This window comes from Accipiter gentilis, chromosome 5 (assembly GCF_929443795.1).
Source record: "Accipiter gentilis chromosome 5, bAccGen1.1, whole genome shotgun sequence".
Lineage (NCBI taxonomy): Eukaryota > Metazoa > Chordata > Aves > Accipitriformes > Accipitridae > Astur > Astur gentilis.
In genome coordinates this window covers 25414788-25430482 of record NC_064884.1, presented here as the reverse complement: position 1 = coordinate 25430482, position 15695 = coordinate 25414788, and the positions used below count along the sequence as shown (strand labels likewise).

General features: G+C 35.3%; 1 protein-coding gene across 7 annotated transcripts in view; it reads left to right on the top strand.

Annotated features, from left to right (window-relative positions):
- AHI1 (Abelson helper integration site 1) overlaps window positions 1–15695 on the top strand; it is a 99840-nt gene that overhangs the window by 66922 nt on the left and 17223 nt on the right. For 4 of the 7 annotated variants that reach the window (XM_049799840.1, XM_049799841.1, XM_049799844.1 and 1 more), the window contains exons 20-23: window positions 4676–4734; window positions 10242–10307; window positions 12639–12801; window positions 14287–14390. In XM_049799840.1, coding sequence (XP_049655797.1) covers window positions 4676–4734; window positions 10242–10307; window positions 12639–12801; window positions 14287–14390 — 392 coding nt within the window. Of the gene's footprint in view, window positions 1–4675; window positions 4735–10241; window positions 10308–12226; window positions 12301–12638; window positions 12802–14228; window positions 14391–15695 lie in introns of those variants that run through there. The other 3 variants (XR_007505988.1, XM_049799845.1, XM_049799847.1) reach the window with 3 other exon arrangements.

Below are 15695 nucleotides of genomic sequence, written 5' to 3'. Positions count from 1 at the left end.
AGGGAAGATTAATATATATTTAGATCATTACAAAATGACCTTCTTTCTCTTATATTGAGAGATATATATAGCTTGAAAAATAAAATTACACAAAAAAACTGAGTAATGCTGCTCTGAAAGCTTTTACTTTAAAAAAAAAAAACTCAAAACTTTCCTTTGGAGCCTAAAGTAGAGATTATACTGCATACTAAAAATATGTTTTGGTCACAAAGGTCATACTTTTGAACAGGTGACTGTGCTGAAAACATAGTTCTGTTTACTGGGAGCAGTTTAAAGCCACAGAAGATGAGTAGAAGGACCAAGCTGATATATACATATTCATCTCATATCGGAGCTGACTTTGTTTTCCCAGTGTTTGTTGTTTATTTGGGTGTATTTTAACTATGCCATGTTGCAAGAGCCACAATATAAATAAGAAGAATATCTGCAATAACAAAATACCATTTCCTAGAGCCATAGTTTATTTTCATGTCTTTCAGGATTTGTTTGTGGGTTTTTTAGACATTAATAATTAGTGTAAACTGAAAGTAAAACTCAATTTAAAATAGAATAATGTGGAACTGGAAGAGGTAAGATTTTTTTTTTTCACTCTGCATGCTTTAGAGAGGTTCATCACAGAAATGTCTGAATATTAACTTTTTTCAATTTTCTTAGTTATGTATTTGTTCATTGGTGTTCTGTGATTTTTCTGAGGATTTTCCAGGATCAACTTTTAGATGATTTCATTAACTGTAGATTCCATGAGACAGGAATCCTTGGAGAATTATGATGCACAGATACCTTTATTAAAGACTTAATTTATCAAGAGCATGTCACAAAGGGAGAAAAAGCCTTCTTTTGAAAAGTTAATTAAAACAGAAATTCTGTAATGAATGTTCTCTCAGCCTCTATTAAAAGAGGAATGTTTCACATAAACGTTAAATACTAGGTGATTGTAGACAATCCAATAGGATAATAGTGGAATTACATGACTCCCTAGAAGGACTTTTTTCGCCTGTTCTGGCTCTTTTGCTATTAATTTAAAACAAATATAATAGTTAAAGATGCTGTTACTTAAAAGGAAGTGTTCTTAATTATTTCAAGTGCTATTTTGGGGCATTGTTGCTGTTATAAATTTCTGTGTAAGTCTAATCTGTTTGGAAGTGAACTCATCTACTTCCTGTGCATTTCAGCCCAACTATTTAGAATTTGATCACTTCACACTAATGCACTTATCTAGAGGAGAGGGTAGTTTTTCAGTGAAAGCATGCAATAAAAACTGGGAACTTGGTAGTACAGACATGTGCTTTGGACAGGAGGACAACTATTTGGTTTCTGTCTTCTTTTGTCTTTAGTTGCAGTTATACTGGGAGAGAGTATATCACCAGAAGTGACCTGGGGGAACTAAGGATAGACTATCAGTTCACTGTTCAACTTAGACAGGAAATTAATACAGTTTCAGACTCCCTCTCAAGGCAGACAGCTACACAGTTTTTCAAAAAATACCAGTTCTCTGGTAGGCATTTACCTAAAGTCAGCACATGCTTGGACTCAGAAGATAATTGTAGCGAGAGGATTAGGTGGCCCATGAAGAAGAGCTGTCCTGCTGTTAAAATGTGTCCATGTGAAAATTCTCATCATTTGAGAAAAAGCAACAGCGTGTATCATTTTGAGACATCTGACATCACATTTAGACATTAGCAGTAGGTTCTTCTAGAAATAATTTATTCTTCTCATGTACAATTCCATATAAAGGAGGCCACTGAAGAATCAATGCCGAGTAACAGGAAATACAGTCATTCAAATGTTAATAATTTCATAGGGAAGATTAGCTTCTCAAGATGTGCAAGTTTTGAAGGTGAAGACAGCAAATGCTGTTAAGAAAGAAGATTGTTGGAGAGTTCAAGTAAACCCTCTGAATCAATAAAAATGCTTCTCCATTAGTAATTCTGAAGCATCCTTAAGATATGACAGTCTAGATTAACCTGGGTGTTGGGTTTTTTTCAGGTTTGACCTTACAAGGGATTAAAGGACCTTTGTATAAGCTCAGGCTGAGAGTCCCAACAGATCAGTGTCCTGTAAACCTTATTTTTGGGTGAAGTGGAAATGTCCTTTTGCAATCCTGACCTCGATTTCAATACCTCACTATAGTAGTTGAAAAGTTTGCACAGCCTGGATTAGAGATAACCAAAGCAAGAAGTGCTGAGGCTGTTAGTCACACCTGCTCAGTGTCATTTACATGCTTCATCAAGCATGGAACCACGTCAAGCCAATAGCTGTGTAAAATAGCTTTAAAAATCTATTGCATCATTTGAGAAGGGATGGATATTCCCTTTCTTGCTGAATGGACCTTGTTTTGTGAATGAGGAAGATTTGAACAGGGTTTGGGGTCGTTTGGGTTTTTTTAATGACTTCTGAATGTAGGAGCTACTAAAGGAATGCTTGATAACTGAAAACAATTAACAGATAACACTAAAGACTAGTTTGATGTAACCAATAGGTATGATCAATATGAACAAACAGCATTGGCTCTGCAGAGCGTAGAATATTTGGACCCAAGTGTGCTGTGGTCTATTTAATGTTTACACCTCAAGAGAAGTAATAAGAATTTCCTGCTTGTTTTGCAAAAAGGCTCTAGTCATAGAAAACACTAAGTCAAAACCAGTGCCAGCAGCTAGAATTCAGTACAGCACTCCTTATATCTTTGAGTTACACTTCTGTCTCTTTCCTACGCTTGCAGCAGAACAGGTCTGCACTGCCTTTTATTGAGGCTTAATTGGGGATATCAGTCTAACCATAAATTTTCACCTGACAAGCAGCTAAATATAGAGACTGCACAGGAGTACTCACATACATAAACATACAGTCCAGAAGTACTTAGAGGTAATACACCTTTTCCTTAGGTGAACAAGAAAGTCAGTGAGATTACTGATAAAAATACAGATTGCTTTCTTTTTAATTAAATTTTGAAGATTGTTCCAAACAAGCGATTGTTTTCATCATATATTTTATATGGCTTTTATCTTAGAATGGGTTTGTGTGAACTGGCACAACAATGAAATGCTCAAATTGAAAATCCTATGGTAGAATAATTAGCTGTCTAAAGAAAAATATTTTTTTTAATCATGCAGACATTTTATTGGTCTTGAATTTGTTAGGGTTTTTTTTATTCAAAGAATTGATATGACACTTGTATGCAATAGTATATCCATATGTAGTACCATCTTTGTAGCAACTTGTTTTGTACTGTATGAGTATGTAGATAACAGCATTAATAAGAGTAATATCCCCACTGACTTTTGGTGTTAGTGCTGAACAAATGTTTGGCATAGTTTATTTGAAAGCTTCAGGTCTACTGTCTTTGAGTATAGGTTGAATTCAGAAAACTGTTTCTATTCTCATCCCTTTCCTTTTCTGAAAAGAGATGGAAAAAAGTAATAAAAATCAAAGTAAGCCTTTCAAAATGAAGTATTTCAGGATTTGTACAAGCTTTTTTAAAATTATTAATATCACAAATTTTTTTATTCATATGCAAAATTGAAAAATCAATTATTGCACTGATTTAGCATTTCTCACAAGTACAAAATTATTCACATGCAGAATATCTGCAGGAGCATGGTTTAACTGTGATTGTTTGAGCTTGCAGGTTCTCTTATATTTAGAAATACCTAAATATCTTAATGATTAAACATTTATGAGTAAATCTCCTGTGAAAGTCTAAACCACTAGGCTTTAGAAAGTATACTGTAGGTGGAGTTGTGCAAGCTTCCTTGTGGAGCTGTGCCAGTACATGGGAATCTGAATCTGAAAAGTCCTCTTTATTCAAATACTGGACTCCTCGAGAGTAGGCTTTTGGAGTGGCAAATGAAAATGAGTTTTTAGAACTTACTCCTCTTTGGAAACAAAACTTGTTTCAAATCTAGTGTCTCACAGAGAAAATCCAGTGAGCTTAACTCTGTGTTGTCTGGCATCTCTATACTTGAGAAACCGTTCTCCAATGAAGCGGTAGCATTTTTCACTGTCATATTCAACTGTTTTCTGATTTTTGTGTCTTTTTTCTTTTTAAGATGTTTTTCTTAAGTATACAGCTGAGGAGACCAATAACAAAAAGATAAATCCATAGATGATGAAAGGATTTTCCTAAGCTTAGTAGTTAACATAATAGTTTGAAAAGAATTTACAAGTACTTGTTCAAATGCACTATGTAGAGAGTGAATAAAATAAACAGCAAGATGTGTTGTGATAGGAACTCAGATGATCAAAGGGAACTACTGAATAGGCATAGTTATTCTTTCAGATAAAATAAGGAAGTAATTCCTTTGAGAGTTTTTGTGATCATTTCTGTTGGAAAACTTTGTATGCATTACTCAGAAATTCAATGAAGAGAAAAGCAATACAGCCTGGATAATAGTGTCAGCTTTGAGCACGAGGTGGCATGTGGACATAGCTTGAGCTATTTCTCCAAATCATTTGAATGGAAATATTGGATTAGTTAACCTTGTGTCAGGTCTGTTAGTTAAATAAACCCTCCAACTGTTCCTGACTGAAGGATGCATAGTTGTGACTGAAAGATGCTGCTGCTTTTCATTAGAATTTTGTCAAACATATCCTGCTAACATAATGATTTTAAAATAAAATGGTTTATTCGATGGAAAAGGATAACAAGCAGAAAATTCACAGCCTTTTCTTTTCACAGGGTGTTTCAGCCCAGTAGGAAATCCTCTTAGCCGAACTCTATTGGGTAGACTACAGACGGTAAGGAATTCTATCTTTGCATTTTTTTTAAAGTGATGTTTAACTATAAAATGTCATTATTCACAAGTTCTCATTGTAGAGAGGTGGGGTTTTTTTATCCTGTCTTTATTCACAAAAGAGGTATCTTCAAGCAAATTGTCTACATGGGCAAATAAGCTTTTGCTGCTGCCAGCTGGTAGCAAGATCAGATATCTATCTGCAAATGAAAAGCCTTGTTTTTTCACGGTTTACTTTTTGTTGTTTAGAAATAAATAAGCTAAAATCATAGTCCTGTGTTTTGATTTTTTACTAAGAATACAGGCATTGGTAAGTAGGGAGAGAAAGCCAGGACAATAACTTGAAATTGAATCCTATTTACAGCAACACGTTTGCATTGTTTACTCATACTTCACCTTTTTGTAACAAGTGAAATCACAGCTATCCTGTGTTTGTTTAATTGCTTATCTGCTAAATATTGATTGGAAACTTCTAGTAATTATATTTGTTCCTTTATTTCTGGTTTCCTGATCACCATAATAAAAATCCCACAGAATCTATAAATGCCATTAATTCTAACTACACACTTGATAAACCTGGATTAAACACAAAATTAATGGAGAGACTACTGATGGAAGAACAAGTGGTGCTTCTGAATACTGAATGTATGTGTGGCTCTAGAAAGCCAGGCCTGTTGTACTGGAGATGTTAATTCTCCTGCACACATGGACAGAATGCCATGATTTAATGTTCTGTCTCAATTGCCTGCTAATAGTAATTTTTCAGGGAAATATTACAAGTGGACATAAATTAACTTGGATCATTTATAGCTGTTCTACAGTTTGGATTTAGGGTTTTGGTTTGAGGTGGTTTAGGGGTTTTTTTTGGACCTACCTTATTTAACAGAATCTGTTAAGAGAGTTGTGGAAGGCTGGTAAATAACATAGGATTCACCAAGAAATTTTGAAAGTACGGCTTGACATTGCGTTTTGTTAGTGGCAAAATGGTTCTTGTTTTCACATTGTCAATTATTTAGCCATGAATTTATAATTTTTAGGAAAAAATATAAATTGTTCAATCAGTATTTTGGTGTTCTCTGTTACAGCAAGCTCTTTAAACATTTACAGGATCAACTGTTCTGGAAAATACTAAATAGCAAATCATTTAAAATATTTTTTTTCTGAGAGGGTTTAATTAAGATTTTGAATATTTTTGTTACTTTGTTATAAATGCAGTAATATATATGTTATAAGTGCAGGTAAACTGAGTAATTTATATCAAGAAAGTAGCATATTTGCAAATGACAAAATAGTTGAAGAGGTTTTGAATAATTTCAGGAGCTGGAGTATTTCACGTGCTTCTGAATTGATCTTTTTTCCCTTTTTTGTTTTTTGTTTGTTTGGTTTTGGGTGTGTTTTTTTTTCTTATCCTTGTAGGCTTTACTGCAGCAGCTGTGTTTGCGTTTCTGTTTTCTGTTTGTACATTGCAGGTTTCAATAAAGTACAGCCTGGCACAGTTTGGGGTTTTTTCCTCTAGGCAGATTATAGATTCCCATGCTCATTAAATATTGAAGGGCTGTAATCAAATAAGAATTGTAGTCATCTGGAGCCTAAGGAAGTAACTTTACAGTGTCTACAGACAGATTAATTAAGACCAAAGAAGAGTACATTATTCTTAGCAATTAATACTTTTAGAATCATTTTAATTTAACTGTTAATACTGTCCTGTCCTTGTACTTCTATTTCCTATAGACTAAATTTGTACAGTTAAGTGTCCCGAGCTAGGAGTGTATTGACAATTGGACCAGAGAACAAGAACAGTAATACGACAGTGCTGACAATATTCAATTATTTTATGCTGTGTCAATTTATTTAGTGTTTCATTTAAGGCTTCAGTTACTGGGGTAAAGAGATTGTGTGACATTCTTAGGGAAGGAGAGGATTAAATAAATTTCTAACCCCTGGGTTCATAAGGAAATATGAAAACAATGGAGCAACTGTAAAAGCTTGAATTGATTCTGTAAAATGTTTAAAAATTGTAAATATTGTCTCACTTTTAAGCCAGTCGTGGATTTTTGAGCACTAAAAGTTGATTTCTTATTTTATCTCTTTTAAAAAAAAAAACACAAAACCATAAAACAAAAACAACAACAAAAACAAAAACCAGAAAGTAACAGTCTCAGAACCTAGGCTGTTACACACTGAGGCACAGATTTACTGAATAGACAAGGGAAACTTTAACACTCATTCCGTGTGTCTTCAATGGAGTGTGTGCAATGTAACACTCCTAATTTCTCTTCCATTCTGGCAGATAGCCGGCATAGGGAGGTGGAGAGAAGCAGTGGCACTGTGCAACATCCAAGAAGTAGATGTTTGTCCTTCTTCATGTCACTGAGTCTGTCACTCTTAACGGGAAAAGCAGGGAGGGTGGCTTTGGCCCTGTATGCACACACATAGGGGTTCACCCCAGTATGTGTAGTGTCCGCCTAAGATTAATCTTAGAAAAGCTTATTTTCCAAGTGTAGTTATTAAGAGTTAATGACTAATTAGAAAGTGGGACTTAATCTGTATGTTTATCCTGTTACAAAGAAGGTATTTACATATAAGGAAGAAGCATATGAAACCACTAGTAGACTTTACATTTTTCTTTTCATTTTCTTTAAACTTTGATATTGTGGTATTTGAAATATATTTGTTCAGTAATAGAAATGAAATGCTGATTTTTTTTTTTACAGAAAAGACATTAATAACATATCGCTTGTTCTTACTCAGTGCTGCTTCTCCTAAGGTAAAGAATGCTATCTAATGCCCAAATCCTATTGGCCGCTATACATTTGCATGAATAAAAGCAAAACCTCTATTATCACAATCACTGAAACTGCCCAATGGAAAAGAAGCCATAAACATTTTAATTAGTGCTATTATCAGGATTTGGTGACACTTGATACAGCAACTTAATTTATCAGTTTACTCTTATCTGCAATTCTCTCCTCTGTATTAGTGTCTTAAAAGAGTTTTTGTTTGTTTTTATATTAGAAATGTCAAGGCTACTAAGCGGGTTAGTTGTGGATAACAGCATGATAACTCAGTGATCTAGAACTCTGCATCAACTTCTGGATCTATTTATCTTCTTCTGAGGATGTTCCTTACACTGAAGGTTCCTAATAGCTTTGTTCAGCCAAAATCAGTGTGACACAGCAGGCATTTTCAGCAAGCATTTTGTTCCTTTTTCTCACACATGGACTGCCTCCCAAAAAGACCAACTCCTCAGAACATAACTATAGCCCCACGTCTGTTCCAATGCAAGAAAAGGATTAACTAGTTTTCATCTTGCATTAAGAAAAGGAGGCGTTAATATTGTATTAAGAACAATGTGTTCATACACTTCAGTACGTCTGTTGCTTTTTGGAATCCTGAAAATGTGGCTTAGTCTTGTGACACAACATAAAAAAAAATGATGTTTCTAAACTGAAAAGCCAGTAGGTTTTGCTGGGTGTTACTTGCAGTATAACTGGTAGTTGCACTGTTTGAGAAATGGCATGGCACAGCAGAGGCAGCTGTGCTGCCTTGGAGTACCTATGTCTGTGGCAGGCAGCCGTGTCAGTTCCCTTGTCCCGCTGGAGGTAGGGTGTGTGTGCAGCCCATGACATGCTCGGAATATCTCTTTAAGAGGAAACTCTGGGGATTGTTGTTGCCTCAAAAGTTTAACACAGTGTCTGAGAACATTCAACATAGTCTTAGGATGACTCATGGATTTTAGCTTGTTATTTCCAAACAGCTCGCTCTCTTCAAGCTGCTCTTATATTGAGTGTTTGAGAGCACATAAATACTTTATTAAAACGAGAGAGAGACAGATTGAGACACAATAATGGGGCAATATGAGTACCTGAACTAGATACCTAAATAATACTGCTCATGACTCTGATGAATCATTTTTGAGCAACAGGAGGCACTCCCACCCCACAGGCTAAGCACATTGCTTGCACAGTTCTCTTAACCTTGAGAATGGAAAATGAGAATTAGCTGAAACCTGTAAGGCAGTGCTAACTACCAGTAGACCACTGAACAAGCCACGTACTCTGAACTGCAGCTCCACCAGTCTTTGTTCAAAATTTGTTTATCAAATCAGGCAGTTACACCTTCCCACCCCCCCCCAGCCCCACCCCCCCACCCTCCGTGTGTGTGTGTGTGTGTGTGTGTGTGTGTGTGTGTGTGTGTGTACATAATTATTCAGAACTCTTCAGGTGGTAGGCTTGGATGTTCTTCTGGTAGATAAGAACTGAGTGCAACTGCTGCTTTTATACTGTGTTCATCTGTATGCACTGCATGTGTAACTACTGTAGCAATACTGAAACAATCTGGAGACTGGATGGAACCTCTGTGTTCAGGATGGTTAGTGATTTCTTTCCATATGTGATAAGCCTAGCTAAGTTAGGAAAACAACACTGAGGGCAAGAATCTCTGTTCCAGAGAATGCCATTTACTCTGCTGAGGATTGCAGTAATGAAGTTCCTTGCATCACCCTAATTAAAAACAAACAAACAAACAAAAAACCAGCAGAAAATAAAAGGAACAATACATTTTAGATATGTTTTAAAAAAGAAGAGAAGAGAAAGAAGTTCATGCAAAAGACATTTAAAGGAGGGGCTGTAAAGTATGAAAAAGGTGAAATATGTCGGATAGAGGTTCTCAAATATAAGTGTTGCTTATAATGTGGTACAATCTGTTATGGGTGGAAATGTTGTTTACTGTACAAAGCTCACATTTGATTCTTCTAAAATATTTTAATTGCTGTGTAGTATTTCTATTCTGTATTGTAGTTTGTATCCTTTGACGCACACAAAATTTAGGGGGAACTGGTTTCCCCTTTGTGAAAACAGGCTATTGAAAAAAATTAACACCAGAAAGGACCTCTATCTCTTCCTTTGTTCTAATTTGTTGTTCCTCTGATAATTTTCAGAATTTTCCCATTTTAAATCTTCTTTCAACTGAAGAATTCTATTGTTAGACATCAAATTTTATAGGTACAGGCACATCATAATTATTGCATTATATACCTGCTATTCCTTTGACTTCATTGGAAATCTGAAGAGTAAGTGGTAAAGATAGAACAATTAGAATTAAGTGGAAAGTATTGGTTATTAAGACCAACCTGAAATTCTCCATTATATGAAAGTGTCATCTTTTGAATACTGGTTCAGAGGTGAAGTTCACTGCAATAACTTCTTAAACATCTACCGTAGTATTTGCAATGCAAACAAGCTTAGACTGCATAGTCATCAACCCTCTGTCTTCCCCCATGTTGACTTTAGTGTAGTGTACATACTTGAAAAACTTAGTATCTTCTTCTAAATATCTACATAGCCAATATTACTCAGTGTTACTTAACATCACTTCTGCTTTTTCTTTTAAAAAAAACAAACCTTTTATTACAGATAATTCTTACTGTTTTACAGTAGACATGAAAATACTCAAGATTATAGTTTATCAAAATACTTCATATTAAAGTTCTAAAATAATTTCTTCTTCTAGAACGATGACTGCCTGACTGCACTGGGGGTGAGAGGAGGAAGCAGTTGTCCACTCGGGCAAGAGACAGTAAGTATTATGTAATTTTTTTCAGTGTCTTCTATACCTGTTACACTGTATCTGTGCTTTTGAAAGCACTTTCTTTTTTTTCTTTTTTTTTTTTTTTAGCATGATCCCAAGGCTTTTTGTGCTATCCTAGATTTTGTAGTTCTTACAAACATGTTTACAACCAGCATAACCAGTTTACTGCTTTTTTTATATCACTCTTGAAAAATAATTTTGTAAAATTCTGATTAATATAGATTTCTTTTGCTTGAACTTGGACTCAGACAGAACTTAAAAAATGTCTGAATGTCACACCAGAAGAAATTCCATTGCTTTGGGCATAATTGTGTTTTACATTCTTCTTGGGTCCTGAGGTGCACCTCCTGTATCCCCTTATGGTCATTTTCTGATGAAATGTTTCCAGAGAATATAATGGCAGTTTCCACATTTCCTTTAAGTTGTCAGGCTTGCTAAACCAGTTGTATTACAGGACACATTGGTATTTTATTTTTTTATTTCTGGGACACAAGACAGTGGGACTTGCTTGATTGGTTTGAACTGTTTGTTGGCAGTGTTTCCATGTTCCTGCATTTTTGAAATTTTTTCCAAAAACAAAACATTTACACCAGAACTATCTTACAAAAGACACTGCAGAAGGAAGTATTTGTTGCTCTGCCTTTCATTGTCTTTCATGCTGCCAAGTAATTAGTGTTACATTCCTTTTCTTTTATTTTAACCTTAAGTGACCTTATGATTTTCATAGTACTATTGCTAAGGAAACCATTGTCCCTTAACTGCAGTGGGCACTGTTAGAGCACCCCTTACTGGACATGATCATGCAAGCTTCCAGTCCTGTACTGTTTGTCTATGGTGCTCATTAGTGTGTTTTAGTTTGGTTCTGTTCTATAGTTCATATTTCTGTATTGTTAACATCACCTGTAATTATTGTATTAGCTTTCCTAATGGAGGGAGGAAAGTTACGATACCGGATATTTTATTGTTTAGCTTCTTTATGTAAGTTCAGGATTACTGAATGCATATTTAGATAAAGTTCCTGTCTACTGAGAACTATGCTGATACGAATTCTTTGATGCTGACCACCTCACAAGTTACCACATAGAATTTACAACAGTAGAATCATTTCCATCTTTTCCCATTCATAACTGCTTTAATCTGTTTAACTGGTGACATGACATTATGAAAATACAACTGACATTGGCTATATTTTTACACACATAACTCACAGGTGAACTTACTCAAAATAGAAATACGAATATCAAAAGCTCTGTGCAGTTCAGCAGTCTTAGGATTTAAATGCATGCATTAGTAATAAAAAAAGGAAGTTTTTTTTCTCCAAATCCCTATCTTCATAACTTTGCTGTCTCCTTCAATCCCCTATAACCTCCCATCACTCCTAACAATCCCTGTTTCTGACCTCTTTACTTAAAATTTCATAGAGGAATCTGAGGTGAAGATTGTATGTAGGGAAGCGGTGTTCTTTGTGTAAAATAGGTCATAATTTTGCTCTTCACTTATGATGAAGGAAGTGAGCAATTCCCTTATTCTTTCAGTTCACTTGTTTTCGGTCTTTTCTGCTCTGAATTCATTGGGACAGATTTTTGTTCATAGGGCATAGGAAATAAATAAGAAATTATACTTGATATTTTCATATTCAAGGTAGAAAGCAGGCTTCTGGTAATGCATTCTATGTAGTATGCGTGGTGCTGACCACGCTTGGAACTTTTTTCCAGAAAAGTATAGATGCACTGTATTTCACTGGCAAATGGATTTATTATGTGAAATGGAATATAAATGTATTTTTGGCAGATATTTATAAAATAGTATATGCAAATCCTTATTTCTAAACAACAAGAAGAAAAATTAAGTGGAGTGATCAAAGCAAAACTTTGCAATGATATTTTTGTACTAAATTTTTCCTTCAGTAAAACTGTCATACTGTTGAAGTATTTATTCGAACACATATGCTTCATGAGCACACACAGAATGGGATCTGAAGGTAGTGTAACAATTCTGAGAAAGTGAATGTATGAAGTTTTTTTTTTTCCTTTTGCTTCACAAGTAAATTGCTTATAAAACTAACAGCTGCTGTTTTGAAGCTAATCTTAGTGAATTGAATGTTCTTAACCATTTCTACAATCCCACAGTCCTTTATCTTGCCTCTCCTGCTGCTTTCCCACCACCCCTGATCCCATTAGCAAAACTTGAGACAGCCTCAGCTTTTACCAAAGTGCAGCTTTGGTTTCAGCTGCTTTTCTGCAAGAGGAAGTGAATGTTGCGCTTTTTTCTCTGTGGCATGGTTGTGATAAAGCTGTGGTGCTCTTATCTCTCTTTTAGGTAGTGGCTCTTTATGACTACACAGCGCATCGATCAGATGAGCTAACCATCCATCGCAGTGACATTATCCAAGTGTTATACAAAGATAATGATAACTGGTGGTTTGGCAGCCTAGCAAATGGACAGCAAGGCTATTTTCCAGCTAATTATGTGGCTGGTGAAAGTAAGTTTACTGCTGTCTTCCTGGTATACCAGTGTGGGTTTAACTGATGGTCCAAGATTTTACCATGTAGTACTGCTTGTTGTTCTGAAGATACGAATTTATGTAGCACACAGATGGCATAATGATGATTTATTGCAATGCAGAAATTGTATAAAGTTAGCTAACCACTTAGCAAGTTGACATACCTCACTTAGGAAGGTATTGTCATGTAGTTAAACATTCCAGCTTATATAGTACTGGCTTAATTATCATTCAACTGGATTGATTCTTTGTCTCTTCTTACATATAGCCACCTGGCTCATGCCCTACCTTGGCAATGTTTTAGGACACATCAAAGCATTTCACAGACATCTTAGTTTTTTCTTAGGCAACCTTTGTTAGATGTAATCAGCTACTTCTGTAAAAACTCATGAATTTCCCCCTACTCTAATAGAGAATGCTCAGTTCCCAACTAAGTGGATTTCAGTATGAAGTTTTAAAAGAACAGTAATGGTTAAATGTCATACCTGAGCATTGAATTTGCTACCAGGTCCTTGTCGCGAGTTTTGATTAAACTAATACAAACCTAAATGAATCTGAACAAATAATATAGTAAGCATCCTACTGAGTCAACTGATATAAAGATGCTCAGTGTCCTGACAATTGTTAGTATTCAGCTTATGGATGTAGTGTGTGGTTGCATGCCACAAGAAATTCATTTGTCTTCCTAAACTATCAAACTATCAGTTATACTGGTGTTTAGAAATCTTTCAACCCAACATTTCTCAAGATGTTTTCCCCCACTTTCTAGTTCCTCCCTCTGTCTTTCAAGTGAGGTCTAGTATTTATGCCTCTTTCCTAAAAAAAAAACATGGACATAACACTGTGCTAACTTGATGATGGTAATTAAAGTTAGCTTAACTACTGCCCTTCCCCTTTGTCCTCCCCTTGCACATCCTGTGCATTTTCTCCTTCCTTTCTTCCTTGCAAAATAAGCCAGAGAGCAGTCTGTAGGAAGTCTTCAGTGATGGCCAGTTGTTCCTAAAAAAACAAAACAAAATTTTTGAGACAATTGTCCAAGTTGTGCAAACTGTGCTAACAAAACCACCCCTGGTGTATAATTTGTTATTTCAATTGGTGACCATCTTATTATTGAATCAAAAGAAATGCATATGATACCTAACAAATGTGTCAGCTGCATTGCTATCAGTATAGACTTTGTTCTTAGTCATGTAAATGTTTGATTGTTTTTATTTTACATAATTACCTATATAAATTACCTATATATAAATCAAACTTAAATCTAAGCGTACTGATATAAATAAAAGTTAATGGACAAATTTTGATAAATTCTCATACAAAGTTTGGCTTCAAACATTTTTCACCTGTTTCAGTCCACATCCTGGTTTTGGCTATATTGTAATGTCATGTTTGTTCACATAAAATAGATACTTCCATAATTCTTTCATGGCTCTCATAATGGTGAATTATGGATCCTGTTTTCAGAAGAATATGAAGAACAACCTTCAGGATTAGTGCCAGATTCTGCTCCTCTCCTACCTGAAGGACCAACAGAAGCAGAGGAAGATTCTCCAACACTAAGACATAAGGTAATAATTTGAGAAGGAAGGATTCTGTAAGTATTGGTGGAATACATCTTTTTTGTGCCAGGTGGACTGTATTAATTTTAGATCCTGTTTGGAAAAATTTCTTATGTGTAGACCTCATTCCAAGCAAGCAGCTAGATTTTCAGCAGATGTCTAACGTTTGTCTCATGTGGAACCAGCTGTTCCATCATATGGCAATTAAATATTCTGCCTTACATCACTATAATGAGTGGTAAATCTCCCGCTGACTCCAAGATTTACAGAAGTGTCTCTCACAGCTACCTGATGTAAATGACAGTTGAAGAAACAACATGGATTTGTCAAAACCTGACATACTTTAGGCCAGTTGACTGTCATTCTTGAATATGCACTACCCACAGATTCTTCACATTTTCTGCCATGAAATTCCCTTATCTATTGGGTTGCTTAGAAAAAAGCTGTACTGTTTTTCTCTAGAGGTTTTCAGTCCATGTAATAATATCCTAATTAAAGATATACATTGTGATCATAAAGCCTTATTACCAGACCAGGAGATATGCTGCATCTAAATGTGCTTACTTGTCAATGGATGTTTCTGTTTAAAAGCTGCTAATGGTTCTCTGATGTGAATGACTGCACCTATCCTGTAGGTTGTTCAGGAGAGTGGACTATAGAGACTTCATAGTTTGAAGGAACAAAGGAAAGAAAGGCTTTTGTCTTGACTGTACCTAGTATCTCTCCACTCCCACCGTATACTTATTGAGTTGCAATTGCATATGGCATTATGTTGTTGTTTACATATCACAGACTATATTCTACACAGAGGCTGCATTCCTGTTTCTGTGATTTCAGTTAGCAGTCAGAATACAGTATATACAGAGGACAAAGAAACAGCAGCTAGTTTTTAGTCAAGGAAAAAAATAGGGGCTTGATTCTTACTTCATTTTTTTCAGCTCTGTAGAGATACTGCTATGTGCAAAGCAGGCCAAATGACTCTCACTTCTCCAGACAAAGAGATTAGAAACTTTGCATAACTTATGTTCCCCTTCTGTGAAGTAAGGCTGATGATTGTCTTAAAACATGGGAAACTTCGTAAGCAAAAAAAAGTCATAAAAGTTAGTTCAATAACTGTTTGGATTTAAGAAATTTTTTATTCCAAAAGGTTTGTATCCTTCTTAAGTGTGCTTTCCACAGCTATTCATTTAGTAAAATGGTACTAACATAACTACTTTAAAAGTGACTTTTGTTCAGATTTCTTTCAAATTACTTGACTTTTCCGTGTACTTTTCTAAAATCGAATCTAATATTTTGCATCTGATTTGCAAGACT